The 17351-nt window shown below is 41.1% G+C and overlaps 1 protein-coding gene across 1 annotated transcript in view; it reads left to right on the top strand.

The window, feature by feature from the left end:
* ZDHHC15 (zinc finger DHHC-type palmitoyltransferase 15) overlaps positions 1–17351 on the top strand; it is a 44154-nt gene that overhangs the window by 9992 nt on the left and 16811 nt on the right. The window contains exons 3-10 of the mRNA XM_067548256.1: positions 1339–1433; positions 3143–3263; positions 4334–4403; positions 5124–5156; positions 6341–6461; positions 13993–14125; positions 15668–15794; positions 16565–16674. Of these exons, the coding sequence (XP_067404357.1) occupies positions 1339–1433; positions 3143–3263; positions 4334–4403; positions 5124–5156; positions 6341–6461; positions 13993–14125; positions 15668–15794; positions 16565–16674 (810 nt within the window). The remainder of the gene's footprint in view (positions 1–1338; positions 1434–3142; positions 3264–4333; positions 4404–5123; positions 5157–6340; positions 6462–13992; positions 14126–15667; positions 15795–16564; positions 16675–17351) is intronic.

Below are 17351 nucleotides of genomic sequence, written 5' to 3' on the forward strand. Positions count from 1 at the left end.
GGGTGGTGGTTTTAATTCGGAGTTCAGCGTAATAGGGAAAAGCACATATTACATCTATTTAAGTGACACACTTTATTAATAAGGCTTTCTAGTAAATTGCAGATATAATAGTTAATATTGTAGCGGGTTTTGAGCATTTAAAAAGATAACCCACCGATTTGCAAAGTTTGATGCAGAACTGCCCCTTGCACTTCTGAGTTTCTTCATATGCCTCAGGCCTGGTCTACACTAGAGAGTTTTGTCAGACAAAGTCAGCTTTGGTCAACAAAACAGAGGTAGTGTACACACTGCAATCAATCCTCTGCTGACAAAACTGCCATTTTTTGTTTTTTTCAACAAAATAAAACCACCTCAGCGAGAGGTGTAGGGCTTTTGTTGGCATAGTTAGGGCAATGCAGTGTCAGTGTAGACACTGTGTCCAGCAGGTGGCTGATTCCTGCTCCTGGCTGCGAGCTGGGCAAGAAGCCCAGGCTGCTGCTTCTTGCTGCTAGCTGGAAGTGGGGCGAGAAGCCCCAGGATGGCTGGTTTGCACAGCCAGGTCAATTTCATGGCTCAGCAATGTAATTGACAAAGCTGCCCCAGCAGGGAGTACCTGGGAACCAGGGCCAGAAGTCTGGATGCTTCTCCACCTGTTCCTCACCAGGCTACCTTGTCAATTTCACAGCTCAGCCATGTAACTGACATGGCTGCCTGCTCTGGAGGAGAGCCTGGCTCCCTGCAGGGAAAGGTGAGGGTAGAAGCCCCTGGCGGCTTTCCCCGGCTCTCAGCAGGGAAAGGGGAGGGGAGAAGCCCCCGGCGGCCCACAGGAAGCCAGAGCTCTTAGCTTCCCACACTGCCCCTTAGGTCAGTGGAAGTGCTCCTGGTGGAGATGCACTTCACTGACCCAAGGTGGGTAGTGTGGACATCAGCTACCACAGCGATGGCTGTAAATCAACCTGTATTAGGTCAACTTATTTTTTTAAGTGTAGACAAGGCCTCATTTTAATGTCTCGTGTCCTCCCAAATTCCTTCAAGTAAAGAAGTTTGTATATTGAAATAAAATTGATCTGAGGTACCTTGTCTTTCATATGCCAGTGACTTCTCTGATGGATTACAACCCTGCCCTGCAGCTGTGATTGTTCCCCAGTAATCATGGGGACCTGTTTTGCCGAAAAGAGATGTTTTGTTTTGTCATGTGAGCTTTGACTGCTGTTGGTGACACTGCATAAGATACTTGATTTTTTTTCCCAGTGATATAAAATTCCACTGGAGTATTATATTTTTAAAATGAAGAACTCTGAATAGTGAAGAGTACAGTGTGACTTCTGCTTGTGATTCATTATTCTTTTCTTCTCTTAGTGGCCTACCTCATAGTATTCCATGTCCTCTTTGTGCTCTTCGTGTGGACATACTGGAAGTCTATTTTTACTCTTCCACTGCAGCCAGATAAAAAGGTAAGGGCCTGAGCACTTTTCATGCATTGCAAGCCTAAAACAAGGAAAAGAAGAAAGTGAAACAAAGGGAGAATTTAAGAAATCCACCTATATTGTGGCTCAGGACAACTAATCAGTCTTCCTGATTAGATCGAAAGGTGTCTAGTTGTCCATAAAAAAGAGAGCAGTTGAACCATTCTGAGAATTGTTTAAATTAAGCTGTCTGGGGAATTCAAATCAGGCATGGTGATGCTTTACTTTCAGGTGGTTCAGAAGCTAACAGGATTTTAAATGCTTGAGGATAATGGGATTTATTATTATTAACTTACATATTTTAATGTCTTCGATCCCTAAGCATTTAACAAATCCTGAGGTCCTTACTCAGTCTAACTTCACTCCGGTTCTGTAAGAGTTTTTCCAAAGAAAGGACCTTGCGATTTGGCTCCTGTATACACAGCTGAGTGGAACAATATGGAGCCCTAGGCATACCTGTCTGGAAGTCCCCAGGGGGTGCACTGGTAGTGGTAGCAGGGCCTCCTGAGCAGCAGCAGTATTGCGCCCTGAGAGCTATGTCAGACTGTCCTCCTAGAGTGTTTGGCCTTATCTGTCTTAGTGTTGGGTGTGGGGCTAGGTTGTTTTCTGCCTGGTTCTAGTGTTGGCTGGTCTGCCTTCTGTTGGAGTCTGTCTGCAAACTCAGGCAAATATCACTGCATTATTACACTTGCTTCATTTTTTCAGGGGTTTTTGGCAGCCATGAAGGCTTGAAACATATTTTTTCATTTTAAATGAAAGCTGAAATTCTGACACCACATGACTGTGGGATCCAGGCCTGTAAGCATATGCCTATTGTTTAATTTGCCAACCCTTGCCTATATACACATAGGAGACACCTATCTTAGTAGCAACATGTCCTTCTGTGGTGCTAAGCAAGATAGAAAAATCACTGTCCAAGAGCACAGTGAGGGAGAAGAGGCATTTGGAAGAATCACTACACCAAAATGTAGATTGTGATTAATTTACTTACCCTTAAATTGAGAATATGATTTGTTATTTTTTTTTTAATACAAGGAGCATAACTTAATGGATTGAGCACAGGAGTGGGAGCCAGGAGTTCCTGAATTCAAATCCTTGCTCTGTCATTGATTTACTGTCTGACTTCAGTCAAGTCACTTCACTTCTTTGTGCTTCACTGTACTTTATTGATAAAATATTTGGCAAAATACCAACCTCAGAAGGATGTTATGAGGGAGAGTTAATGAATGTTTGTGCAGCACTTCAAAAATACAGAGTTTGAGCTTAGTTACAAAGATGAAAATTAATGTCACTGGTATACTGCAGATTTGAACTAATGTAACTGAGAACAGAATCTGCCTCAAAGTGCAATTCAAGTGCTGCTATTATTATTATCATCATTATTATTTTAGTTATTTAATGAAGAGAAAATATCTAAGGCAACATGAAGCTGAAGGTAGTGAAGCTAATATATTATGCTGTGACCTCAGTTTCAGTTTTGTCTGTTATGAGTAAATCAGTTAGTTCCCCAGCATTTTGTCTGTCCCACAGTGATTACCTCTCCATTTATCTCCTAAACAAGAACCCTTCTAAATCTGATTGATGTTTGTACTTTGGAAGTGGTGGGAGGATAATGGCTTTTTCCAACCAAGCCTGCATTTGAAATATTACCTCTACTACATGTGGATAACTGTTGCTCTCATCACTTCTGCTTCTAGTTCCATATGTCCTATGCTGACAAAGAGCGCTATGAAAATGAAGAGAGACCGGAGGTGCAGAGGCAGATTCTTGTCGAAATTGCAAGGAAATTGCCAGTGTACACAAGAACGGGGAATGGAGGTCAGCTAAGCAGAGGGCTTTATTGATGTAAATCTAATCAATCATGCTAAGCAGTGTATGCTGGCGATCCAGTTTATTTTGTGGAGTAACAGCACATCTCTAGTGCCAAGACATACTGCTAAAGGACTTCGGTGCTAAGAACTGTAATGTTGAGGAAATAATATTAGTTTAAAAGGATTTCTTTCCTGTCTTCTCTCCTTCACCCTTTCTGATTGGGGAAAATGAGAAATTCTTGAATACTCGTCCTATTTCTAAGTGGAGAGCTGGGTGCTTAGTAGCCATATGTTGTCTACCTTTCTGTATTTATAGTTTGGAGACCGTAGCTGGGTTCCCAAATTATATTTATTAATGTAGAGCCGTGGGCGTAATTGGGGGACTAGGAGCATTGCCCCCCCAAACTGCAAGCCTTTGGCAGGCATGTAATTTGCCAAGCCCCATATGGCCCTGTTGGCCTGACTGGAGCACCCCTCTGCTCCCCCTCAACATAGAAGTCAAACTATGCCTATGTGTAGAGCCAAATCTTGTAGCCTTTTTTTCACTTCAAAGAGGGTTTGGCCTGAGTAAGGACTGCAGGACATGGTCCCATAATAAGATCAACAGGTATTGTCCCCCATGGACCTAGTTCTGCAGCCAAATATACATGGAACTCCTGTTGAAGCCTAAAGTAATTCCATGGTTGGAGCCGCTGCAGGATTCAAGCCTGTGTATTCTTATTTGTCAACAATCTTAACATCTGAAGTAAGCAACTGCTGTACTAGGCATTTGTGAAACTAGAGCATTTTTAAAGCCACAACACAAATGTGTATATACACACACATCCTGTTTCTCCATGTCTTTTGACTGCCTTCAAGCTGGATGTACATTTCCCCCCACAAAGCCAGCCCCTAGGGGAATTGTGATCACCATTTATCTATTTTTTGCCTGGCACCCTGAATCAGCTGTAAAGTTGTATAGGAAGCCAATTCTGAGGGAAAGGATCAGAACATGAACAGAGTATTAAGTGTGTGTTCTTTTCTTGCTCATTATTTAACATTAACTACTAACATTAATACCTCTGTGTTTAATTTTAGCTATTCGATTCTGTGATAGATGCCAACTAATCAAGCCTGATCGTTGTCACCACTGTTCTGTTTGTGCTATGTAAGTTACTGGCATGTTTTGACACCATTGAGTTGAACCACTGCTAAGCAGCAAAAATGACAATGTCCTGAACATGTACTTATATGCAGAAAGGTGCCAGATGTTTTCCTATGTTCAAGAACATTCAAACAGTAAGGGGGAAACTGTCAAAAGGACTTCTGCTGGGTCTTTGCTTGTACTTGTGCACATATGTGTGGCAGCACTTTGATGCAAGCACCTGCATGCACAAAAGTTAGCATTTGCACTCTCAAAACACTGTGTCCCTAGTAGGGTTTGTAGTTACGGTTTCTTACACCTGAGCCTTCATGGGTGTGAATCTGGTGGAAGGCGTGCCAGCTTGTGAAAGGCACTAGCCAACATCAGTGCAGTCAAAAAATAATGTGGTTTTTTTAATAGGTCAGGGCTTTACTATGTATTGGTAATGCAAATATTGTAAGCGGCCCAGAGCAGGAACCATCTTCATTTTGTGTCTTGTACGGCACCAAGGATATTGGTAGCTCTTATAATAACAACAAATAGTCCACCTTAAAAATGGTGGCTGCCTTAAAAATGATGGAATGATAGCAGCCATCTTAAGTCTATCTCTTCATAGAAATCCAACAAAAACCGAAGACTTTGTTGCTGATCTGCAGTTGGTGGAAGCTTTGTTTATGAGACTATTTAAGTTCCAAACATAAGGATCCTCTTCGTTGCATTCTTTTTCTTTTTTTCCTTTTGCAGGTGTGTGTTAAAAATGGATCATCATTGCCCATGGTATGTCCAGGATATTGGTCTGTATCTTTCTGAAATAAAGGCTTGTTAGTATAGTGCCTGAATGCCTCTTGCTTTTATCATGGTGGATGTATCTCTTTTTTGTGTTTGGCACTGTATGAAATGGCCATCCTGGGAAGGATTGCCTGGCGCATTTAATTTCTTTTGCGGGACAGATAAGGAATATTCTTGTTTTACTAACTGCATTGTTAGAAGTTGTTATAAACTAATTTGCTCTTAGATTATTAACCAGATTTGTAAAAGTGCCTTTAATTTTGGATACATAATCATTTGGGCAAGCAGTTAGTAGTTGCACCAACAAATATTTGCATGCAATGTGTATATGAAATGCTGTGAGTATGTGATAGTGTCTGCAGAATGGTGCATGAAAAATTAAAAGTCACACTTTGAGAGTTTGACCCTATAAACTTATTTCCCAGAACTAGATAAGTTGAGGTTTTTGAATTACTGTCATTGGGTTTTCCCAGCTCTGCTGCTTTCCACCTTTTACCAGAAAGGAGATTTCAGGAACAAGAGGCAACATAGACATGGTTCTGAAATATGCCCCCATGTCTTAGTCCCAAATGTAGGGGGTTCCAAATGTGAACCCAAATCCAAATGTTAGTCTGGTTTACCACTGATTTACACCTAGTGGAGAGATTTACACATGTGTAAAGAAGGTATAAGATGCTACCACCAATGTGAATGGAGAATTCTGATTTACTACCATTTTGCACTCACTGTACATGTGAAAATTACTCCACATGGCGCAAGTCAGTGGTGAGTCAGACTCAAATGGCCCATACAAACCAAATCAAAATCCTAGATCTGAATACCTTCAGAGTTTGGGATATTTGAAATCCAGACCCAGGTATGAAATTTGCAATATGAGCCCATCCCTATGACAAACTAACAATGGGACCAAACTGAATGAGATCGGATCTTTTGATGTTATCAAATACATTTATCATGTTTTGCTTGGTGTGACTTGCTTGCAGGTAGAATACAAAGTAAACAAGAACTCAGTTACATTTCATTGTTACCACTAAGGGGAGCTATTTATTGAACGGATTGTTTTGTATAATCAAGCATCTTAAGAAAAATTTTAAAAATCACTTTCGTATTCCTTGTCTTTGGACCACATGTGCTGTAAGTATCCTGATTTCAACTTTGCTTTAATTCTCTAGGGTGAATAACTGCGTTGGATTTTCTAACTACAAATTCTTTCTACTGTTTTTAATGTATTCTTTGTTGTATTGCATGTATATTGCTGCAACAGTCTTCAAGTATGTCATCATGTATTGGACAGTAAGTTTTGGAATCATGTTACTTTTATGTATTACTCTTATTGTGGCTTTAAACTCTGCTGTGTTACTTGAGAAAAATATATTGCATTTCAGTAGTAGGGGGCTTTTTCTTAATCTCTGTATGTCAGTTTAACTTCCATTGTGACCTCAATATGCACAAACTGATGGGAAAATAGGCTCCTGTTGTAGAAAGGTTTTGGCTGAAAAATGCTAAACTTGATTTTAAAATTCCTCCACAAATGTTTCCAAATTTGTGCAGGAAGTGCCACATTTTCAGCCAGTCTTTAGGGTCCAGTTTTGCAGCTTAATTTAAGACAAAATATGAGAGATACATAAGCAAGCAGGTTAGCCCTATGGGCTACAGTGTGATTAAACTATAGGAAGGAGTAGGCAATCGAGGGAGAATGAGGGTAATAGTAACACATGGTGTCCCAGAACTAACCTGAGCAAGGTAGCACAGGAAATCAGTGTTGCCAGTTGCAATTTTAGCAGGTTATTTTTTTAACTGTCCTATGTACTGTGTAAGGGGAATGTAAAAACTCACTGAGAGAGATACCAGATATAAGAACTAAGAATGAGTATCAATTATGTCTGGAATTATCTTTGTGACTAGAAAGGTAGAAGTATGAAGCAAGCCAGCATCAGAATCTTATATCTTTGTGGTGATCTTGCAACAGAACACAATGAATCTTCCTAAATCCAACTACAACTATTCTTTGGGAAATGCTGAAAAATCATGTCTGCTCATCTCTTTATATGCTTGTATTGCCTATGGGAAAAGTTACCTCCTGGGTAAAAATTGGCAAGGTATCAACATTTGAAATGTATTAAGTGGCTGCATGAACACTTTGATGCGTCTGGATTAAGGGTGACCATTTCTAATATTTTTTATATCAGTGTTGAAAAATTACAACAAATCTTGCAAAATAGGCCATGTAAGGTATCACTGGAAAAGTTACGATTTACCAAATATGATAAGATCATCTATATGTGTTTATCATCTTTGCAGTGTAAGCTATGAACGTGTTGTATCTAAAACTTGTGCTGTGCTTTGGGGGACGCCCCCAACAGATTAGCTTTATCACTGGCCAGCCTGATTACTATACAAGGAGCTTAGGGAAAGAACCCAGGGGCCACACCTTTTGAGTCATTAGGACGCAGAGTCGCATGCCTATGGACAGGGGACTCTGAAGCTTTTCCATGCCATGTGCTGTGCTGTGCGGCTTTGTTAGGGCAAAAGAACGTACATGGCAGAAACTATAAAATGCAGCTTCACCATCTCCATCTTGTCTTCAATCCTGCTTCCTAACTACCTCTGGATCAACTACTCTACATCTGAAGTGATGAAACAAAGGACTTGGACCCATCCAGGTACTGGATGTACACCAGAGGAACTATACAAGCATGCAAACTCCACAATTCTGCTAAGAAACTGATATATATGGACTTTGAAGTCATTTGTATATATCTGATTGCTTTGATCATTCAACATCTCTTATCTTGTTTGTTTGTTCTTATTTATTATGTGCCATGCATGTTCCTGAGCAGCTGAAGAGGTGGTATTTGCCACTCAGCTTCCTGGGTCCCTTGGATTCCACAGGGAGATTACGGATGAACCCGGGAGGCTGGGTAACAGATACTGCCTCCTCAGCTGCCCAGGCATGGTGCACAATAAATAAGCTTGGCTCAGGGGAGGGGCGGAGAGCACGAGCAGTGGTAGAGGGTCTCGGGGAAAGGGGAGTGTGTGGAGGACAGGAGGATATGTATCTATCCTCCCATCTGCCTGGGTCTTTTTAAATTGCAGGGCCCCTGGGCAGTTGCCCTGCTTTCCTCCCCATCGGCAGGCCTGGCTGGCAGCATGGTATTTTGAGTAAGAACCAAACCTATATTGATCTGGTAATGTCTGACCCTTTGGGGATCAGGAGAACATTTGGGCAAAGGGAATAGAGTTTTTAAATAACTTATCTCTTTACTGGACCTAGTTGCTGATTGGGAGCCAGAGACCGAAATGCAACAAAGGGGACTGTGTATTTCTGGTTATCAGGAAGCCCCATTAAAGGAAGCCCTTTTTGCAGCCTGCCCTGATCTTGGCATTTCCAGGTGGGCTACCTAGGTGCAGATGGGTCACATTGGCATAGTCTGCAGGATCCACAAAACCAGATCATTTGGGTTTTGGATCGGAACCCCGCACTATTCCAAATTAAAAATTTGATACCGAGAGTGTTAAAGATGAAAGTTGGTCACAATGAAAGCAGTAAGGATGCTAGCAGTGAAAAACAAGCAGCAGTTTGAACATGAACTAAAACTGGCTGGCAGAGCTTCGATTGCAAGAAAAGCAAAAGATAGCTGATATGGAAAGAGAAGCTGAAGAAAGAGCCCAGGAATGCAGGAGGATGGAACTGGAAGCTGAGGCAAAAGATTCCAGACTCAAACTCCAAATCAAAGTAATAAAAGAACAGCAGAAACTGTATCATCCTGGAAGTCCAGCTCCTCTCAACAGCAGACTGGGAGAGAATCCATCCAGTTTATAACAATTCTGATATGTTCAATAATGAGATGGTAACAATGTAACCAAGTTGATGTCATAACCCAGTCCCAGAGAGTATGAATGGGAATCCTCCTGTGTTACCTGTAATCAACAGGGAAACTTGTGAAGGGAGCGGGTGATGGGAGAGTGAAGACTCTAAGCAGCTGTCTGTGTTTAGCCAGGTATTCTGTGATAAGGAAAAGAGTGTCTCTAGCCTTGGGATTGTGAAAAACAGCAGCTTGTCTGTTCAGAAGAGCAGTATATCTGCTGAGGGAGAAACTGTCTCCAATTGTTTGTCTGTTGGGAATGGCAATTTGCCTGTTAAGGAAGCCATCCCACTCTCCCAGTGTTTGTGAACAGCCATGTGGGCTGGGACGAGGGATGGGAGAGGAAATCTCAAACTGTTAAATTGCTTTTCTTAACAGACAATGGGAGAGTTGAGTTTGTCTCCAGTCTTCTGTCTGAGGAGCAGAGCAGACAGAATGTGCCTCTCATTTTATGGTGATTGAGAATGTCACTTGTCTCAGAGTTGGTTCTGGACTAACCTGAAACCCAGAAAGAGCCTATTGTGGCGCAGGAAGATGTTTCTCTAGAGCAAGCCCTGGCTGAGAAGGGTAAGGGCAGAATTTCTGTGAAAAATGGTTTGTTTAGAAACATTTCTTAAGCAGGGGTTTTCAAACTGGGGGTCGTGAGGTTATTATGGGGAGATCAGGAGCTGTCAGCCACCCCGTGCATGCTGGTAAGGATGGCCTGGCGTGGGGGGTCATCACAGCCTGAAATATTTCGCAAGGGGGTCCCAGCAAAAAATATTTGAGAACCCCTGTTCTAAAGGAATAAAACCTCATGGTAGCTTTTGCAAACAGTTAGCTGCAAGCCTGCAACTGAGGGATGTGGAAATGAATTGATTGAGTTAGCTCAGGGTGAATCATTACCTGTAGAAAGCAACACACCATTTGTTTTGGGGAAAGATTTGGTTGAGTTTCTAAGGGCTAGTCTACACTTAACTTACAGTGGCACAGCTGCTGTACCAGTACAGCTGTGGCGCTGTAAGAGTGCTTGTCTAACTACATTATGTCGGTGGGAGAGATCTCTCCCGTCAGTATAATAAAACCATGTAAATGAGCAGCAGTAACGATGTCAGAGGGAGAGCATTTCCCACTGACAGCGCTGTCCACACAAATGTTTATGCTGACAAAACTTATATCGCTCAGGGGTGTGTTTTTTCACATCTCTGAGTGACAAAAGTTTTGCCGGCATAAGTGCTAGTGTAGACAAGGTCTGACTGACAGAGGTTTTTCGAGTGTGTTTGGATCCTCTGATGTTGCTGTAGAAAGATCCAGTGTGAATGCCTTAAAGGAAGTTGCAGATGTAATAAAAATTATTAGGGGTTTGAACAGCCATATAATCAAGTGGCTGCGCTGGTCCAGAATACAGGGGAGACAGTGTTGTTGGAATATGAATGTCTCCATGCTGACTTTAAGAGAACTGTCTGTGTTTCAGGTTCAGAGGGGAAATGTAGCTGCTGGATCTACAGAGCAAGACAGCTGTGCACTTGATCTCTCAGGAATACAGGGTGTGGTAGGCAAACTCTCACCTCTAGACATTATGGATATGTCTTGTAGTCTTTTACTGGACTCAGGTACATCTGATTCCATGTGGAAGCAGAGATTGATAGTGAAAGAACATCAGAATCCTGGTTCTAGCATGCTAATGAAAATGGTTGGTATGTCTTTAAGACAGAGTCCAGCCTTAAAATTGGTAACTGAAAATATGAAAACTAGTAAACAAGCTTGTGTGTGTGTGTCTTGCTGCAAGTTACTTGCCTGACTTGGGGGAGGTGAAGCGGGAGGAGGTTTGCGCAGAGCTGTTAGCAAAGGAGACACACCTAACCAGCCAATGGATTCCCTTAGACCAGAGAATCCAAATTTCAAACCGCAAGGGAATAAAAAAAGGAAAAAACTCAATCCTGTACATGAAAGGAACAGGTTAACCCTGAAATACCAAAACCCCAAGGATGAAATTAACCTACAAAGAACTGTCAGGTAAAAGAAAAGCTACTAGCTAAAAGTGTTCAAAAATTCAAAAAGGGTATTAGAGAAACTGCCCTAATGACAAATAATCTGAATAGAAGGCGTGGCATGACAAAAATGATTATAAGCGCACATTCGATTAAATTTGATGTTGATGTTAACTCTTGTAACTAATGCCAAAAAACTGCAAAAATGTATCGTGTGTCATCGTTTGAAAAACCTTGAACATATTAGAAGCTGTAATAGTACAAAACCAAGAATGAAAAATTCCGGTGATGCAATCATTCAGCAATGTCTGTGGACACTCGATTCTGCATCAGTTTTGTGTGAGGGATATGACACTGTCTGGATTAGGAGTGACCATTTATAATATAATTGAGATCAATATTGCAAAATTACAACAAATCTTACAAAATTGGCCATGTAAGGTATCATTGGAAAAGCTATGATTTACTGAATATGATAAACTAATCTATATGTTTCTATCATCTTTGTATTGTAAGCTATGAACATGTGTGATACTCTATAGCTAAAACTGGTGCTGTGTTCTGAGTGACACCCCCAACAGATTAGCCTCAGCACAGGCCATCCTGATTAAACGCCAATCAACCATGAGCCCAGAGAGAGAACCCAGGGGCAACACCTTTGAGTCATCAGGACATGTGGAACATGCCAATGGACTGGGGACTCCAAGGCTTTTCCAGACATGTGCTGTGTGGCTTTGTTTGGGACAAAAGAATGTACGTGGCAGAAACTATAAAATGAAGCTTCCCCATCTCCATCTTGTCTTCATTCCTGCTTCCTACCTACCTCTGGATCAACCACTCTACATCTGAAGCGATGAAACAAAGGACTGAGACCCATCCAGGTACTGGATGTACACCAGAGGAACTATACAAGCCTGCAAACTCCACCACTCTGCTAAGAATCTGATGTATATGGACTTTGAAGTCGTTTGTATGTATCTGATTGCTTTGATCATTCAACATCTCATCTTGTTTGTTTCTTTCCTTTTACAAACCTTTAGTTTTAGTTACTAAAGGATTGGCTGGCAGCGTGGTATTTTGGGTAAGAACCAAACCTATATTGATCTGGTACTGTGGCTGACCCTTTGGGGATCAGGAGAACATTTGGGTAAATGGAATAGAGTTTTAAATAACTTACCTCTTTACTGGACCTGGTTGCTGATTGGGAGACAGAGACTGAAATGCAATAAAGCGGACTGTGTATTTCTTTCTGGGGATTCCTGATAACCAGTGTGGGAATCAGGAGCACTATTTGTGACTGGTTGGGGAATCTAAATTCAGTGTTAGTCACCAGTTTAGGAGAATCTGCTCTCCTTTTTTGCAGCCTGACTTTTTGGCATTTTCAGGTGGGCTATTCTAGGCACAGACAGGTCACAAATATCACATACGCATTTTCAATAGCATTACAGGAACTATTCAGTGGGGTAGATTCTTTTCTGTGACTTATGCTTTGTTTCCTGTAATGTCCAGACCCACTTTCTCTGAATCCTTGTTCCTGTGGATCAAGTCTAGTGTGTTAAGGGAGTAAGAAAAGAGGAAGAGTAAATTAAACCTACTTTGGTGTTAGCTATCGTGGTGGTACTGTGCTGCCTTGTCTCTATAAGCCTAGTTCCTGCAGTATACTTTTCCTCCTCTTTTCTGCTCTGAGAACTAATATAAAAAGCTTTGTCCTCCTATTGATCTACACACATTGATTTTAGGAAATGGCATTTAAAGAAATTGCTTTGACCTTCATTGTCTCCTGAGCACTACTTTATATTACAGTTGTTTTTTATGGAGGCAGTGTCAGCTGACAGAATAGGAGATTGGGACTCACAACTCTTATTTTCTAATTTTTTAGCATTGTTTTCTAATGCCGATTCACTTTGTGACTTTGGCCATGTCACTTAGGGAATGTCTACGCTGCAATAAAATGCCTGCGGCTGGCCTGTGGCAGCTGACTCAGGCTGCGGAACTATAGAATTACAGTGTAAACATTGGGGCTGAGGCTGGAACCTGGGCTCTGGGTCCAGCCCGAACCTGAACATCTACGCTGGAATTTTATAGCTGCAGCCTGAGTCAGCTGACGCAGACCAGCCATGGGTGTTTTATTGCAGTGTAGACATAGCCTTAATCTCTCTGGGCCTCAGATTTATAAGGGATGGTGTTGTAAACCATACCTCCGACCTAAACCCCCATGTGGGTCGCTAAGGGGGATTAGTCCACATGCTGAGGAGGGGAAAGGCATTGTAACTCTCCCTTAGGCTAGGTAGGACTTGTAAGGTGGAGGAAGGCTTTTGCACATTTGTTCACTTGCAGGGGCTCAGTACAGTCCCTTTCTAAACTGCAGGAGTTAAGTGCTGGAGAGGGCCTCGTGCTCACACAGTTTAATGTGGAATGAAGCATTTTCAGCCACCTGTAAGATTTTCTGGGCTTTTACTCACTCTGTAGACAGCTGTCACCAGGATTTGGTGAACCTGCTTGTTGCTGTGATAGCTGCAAGAGAGAGAGTTCAAATTTCTTATCCTCTTCTGAATTGGAATGTAGCCATTGGGGAAGATGGCAGTATATTAATGTGCATCCAGGAAAATGTGAAGATTAAAGGAACTCAGCAGAATGTGAACAGGCTTTCTAAGCACTTGTTATTGCCTGCCAAATTCATTGTGGGCATAAGAGACACTTCTCATACCCATATGGGGGACTGTGAACATACTGGCCCTGTTCCATACAAAAAATTAATAACAAAGCCCCACTGTATATCTGCATTGGAAATGATGGGGGAAAGACAGCTTATTTCTTCTTTGTCTTGTCTATTCATTATAGGGAGAAGTGATCTTTGTTTCTGCAAGTCTGAAACCCCCATCCTACATATCCTTAGTAGATACAGTGTAACATCTGATTACTTTAAGAACCAAGATTTGTGTGTCTCTGTTTTTCGTATCCTTTATCCTTTTTTGCTTTTCTTTCTAGGATGAATTGACCAATGGACGTTCCAAGTTCCATGTGCTTTTCCTTCTTTTTGTTGCAGTCATGTTCTTTCTAAGCCTGATGTTTCTTTTTGGCTACCACTGCTGGCTCGTCAGTAGAAATAGGTCTACTTTGGGTAAGATTCCATGTGTACATCATAAAGCAATGTTCTAAAAAAGCATGTGCTGCTCACCTCTAGGTATACCACCAAATATTTGAAAAAGCATTTTAAAAAAAGATTTTGGATTCACACTCCTGGGGTTTTTCCTCCTCAGCTGACAAAATCTCAATTGGAGACATGGAGAATGTAAAATGGAAGGACCCAATCCTGCAAATGTTTATGCCTGTGTGCTGCTTTACTCACTGAAGTCAGTAGGACTACATGGGAGTAAAATTGCTTGTGTATGTGTTTGCTGGAGCAGGCCCTAAAACAGCATGTGAGTTTGAGCAAAATGACATCCATCCTTTCTGACAGTAGGTGAGGGTAAGGCTATGTGGGATTGGACCCGTTTTGTGAAAAAAATTTGAAATTCCATGTTTTTTCAGCCAAAAAATTTCCAAGTTTCAAAAATTGAAACTGCATTTTGATGAAGATCAGGTTTCACATCAGAGCACAAAATATCCCATGTTTCAATGTGGATACTTCCATTTTGTGAAATTTTTGAATGACAATGTGGTTCAAAACAAAATTGAAATTTTTTTTCAAAGTTCCACACAAAATTAATCTCTCTTGCACAGACCTAGTTTAGGTGTGGCTTTAAAACTCGACACTAGAACTCATCCACGGGCCTTTTCTCTGGTCTGAAACATCAGATCTCTGCACAGCAGTGTAGAAGGTAACTTTAAAAATACTGTATCTAATACCCTCTATTTTATCATTTTCTCCCTGCATCATTTTTCTCTCTCAACACAGCAAAGAGCCTGTCTGTATATCCTGCCCTAACTCTTATCTATTAAGTGTTAATTCATCGGGCAATCTGAATTTCCAGCATCACACCTGAGATGATTTGGAGAAGGAAGTTTGTTTCTGTCTTATGCTTCCAATCTTCAGATTAGAAATTCTCCAATTTTAGTGTGTTTCCAGTGGAATTCATAGCGAGTCTTATGAAAATATGTTAAACACATTAAATGATAAACTTTTCTATAATTTTTTGTTTTGAGGATTAAATGAAAACATCATTCATTGGTTTTATGATCATTCTATGTGATTCATCTGAGAAACTAAATCCATGCCATCAATTTTAAGATAAGAGAAATAATAAGGTAAAGATTTATAGGCATGCCAAAAAAAAAAAAAAAAAAGCCTGCCATCTCCATGGTCATTCCTGTAACTTTTCCATTTTGTTCTGTGGTGTGGTATGTTTAATTGCTTAGTATCCTCAGAGGTATAATATATGCACAGTAATGTTACTGTGCATTGACTAAAATATGCATTATTTTCCTAATAGTCAAAATGGGCTTCCTTTCAATTGTGATGAAATTTACGTGAGTGAGTAAGGACCTCAGGATTTGTCCATTGTAAATTCTCATGAGGGTACAGTGCCATTACTTTAAAAATAATGTGCAACAAAGCAAGATTTTGAAAAATCTTAGCCACTTCATGCTGTGGACCCAGTGTAAAATATTTTATTTAACATTTGCTTCTTTCATTTTCTCCTATAATGCTATCTGTCCATAGAGGCTTTTTCAACTCCAGTGTTTCAAAATGGCCCAGATAAAAATGGATTCAATCTGGGCTTCGTAAAGAATCTTCAGCAAGTGTTTGGAAAAGAAAAGAAGCTGTGGTTGCTACCTATTGTATCCAAGTAAGTGGTGGTCAAAACAATGGAAAGGAAGCCAAAACTATGAACTGAGGGCCAAATCCTGGTCCCTGGGTTTAGCCTGAGTGTTGACCAGCTATGTATAGCAGAGTTCTGCATGAGTCAAGAGGAGCTGGTATCCTCCCATGTAGATGGAGGAGTGGCTAGGGAGCCACTCCTAAGCAACAGCTGCTGCAGCCTAATTGCTATGCCTCCATCTGTACTGCTGACTGGACAATGGTTAGGCTGTCATAGACTTACCGGTAAAGATGTTTGCCTTGTTCCTCAATGCTTCCTGATACCGTGGGTGAATGAAACTGCCACAGAGCAAAACTCCATAGTGTACAGGTGGTTCGCACCTTCTATGTGGACGTGTCTCACATACACGCTCTCTAGAACCATGCTGGTTCCCCAGTCTATCATAATGTAACCATAACAACTAACTATGTATCTTAATTGTGTTTAAATGATTGGACTAACGTCAGCTCCATTGGAATTATACCAGGAATGAATTTGAACTAGTCTTTATCCTACTGATCTTTTGCAAGAATTCAAGATCAAAGTCACTTTAAAACATGGTCTATGAGCTGCTGTTAAAACAAGGTTCCAGAACTGAACCCACTATGTTCTAGAACGTAGTCCTTTAAAAGTAATCTCTGGACATTCAAAGACTTGCTTTGGGTTTGAGTCAAACCTAAAAAAAGGAGTAAAGTGGAATTTCAGCCTTCAAATGAAGCAAGTCTGAAGTAGCTTATTTTCTGCCTTTGTCTCCCCAGCCAGGGTGATGGACATTCCTTCCCAATGAGAACGTTGTGTGAAGCTCAAAATCCGCTGCTAGCAAATGAAGAGCAGTGGGAAGATGATGGATTGGATGAAGAGAACCATGGTAAGGTAACCTAAAGGGAAATTAACTGTGTTTTGAACTAAAGTAACCCTTGTGTGGATTCAAAAATAATCACTGAGAACCCACCATGAAAGCTGTTCTTATGAAAAAGCAGTTGGCTAAGTCACTGACAGGCCTGGCTTGCTTAATGAACATAGAACAAACATAAGGGCCAAGTTTGAAATGAGCGTCTCATTTTGCAGGAGCAGTTCTGCTCCTACAAATAATTGGTTGCAGTTTTGCACCCACAAGTTGCAGGCAGAAATGGTGACTTTTCCATATCAAGCTATCTGATTGCTCCCACAAATTAAATAGGTAGCTCTGTAAATGCTACTCTTTGCGCCATGTCTGCAGTGTAGTTGTAGCTGTGTCAGGCCCAGGATATTAGAGAGACAAGGTGGCTGAGATAATATCTTTTACTGGACCACCTTCTGAGCTCTCTGTGGCTCCAAAGCTTGTCTCATACCAACAGAAGTTGATCCAATATAAGATACTACCTCATTCTCTATTTGCACTCAGTTATTTGGGACATGAAACTGTGCTTGCACAATGAGAAGTTTACCCAGTGTACATATAAGTGTGTGTAACTTGAGCAGTGTGAATCAGTCAGTTATGATGCCTACCTATGCTTTGCCTTAAAGTGAGACTGTAACATAGGTACCACCAAAACAAACCTGTCC

Source organism: Emydura macquarii, unplaced genomic scaffold, assembly GCF_026122565.2.
Source record: "Emydura macquarii macquarii isolate MOO-44397 ecotype Brisbane River unplaced genomic scaffold, CSIRO-AGI_Emac_v2 contig_1253, whole genome shotgun sequence".
NCBI classification, from domain to species: Eukaryota; Metazoa; Chordata; order Testudines; family Chelidae; genus Emydura; species Emydura macquarii.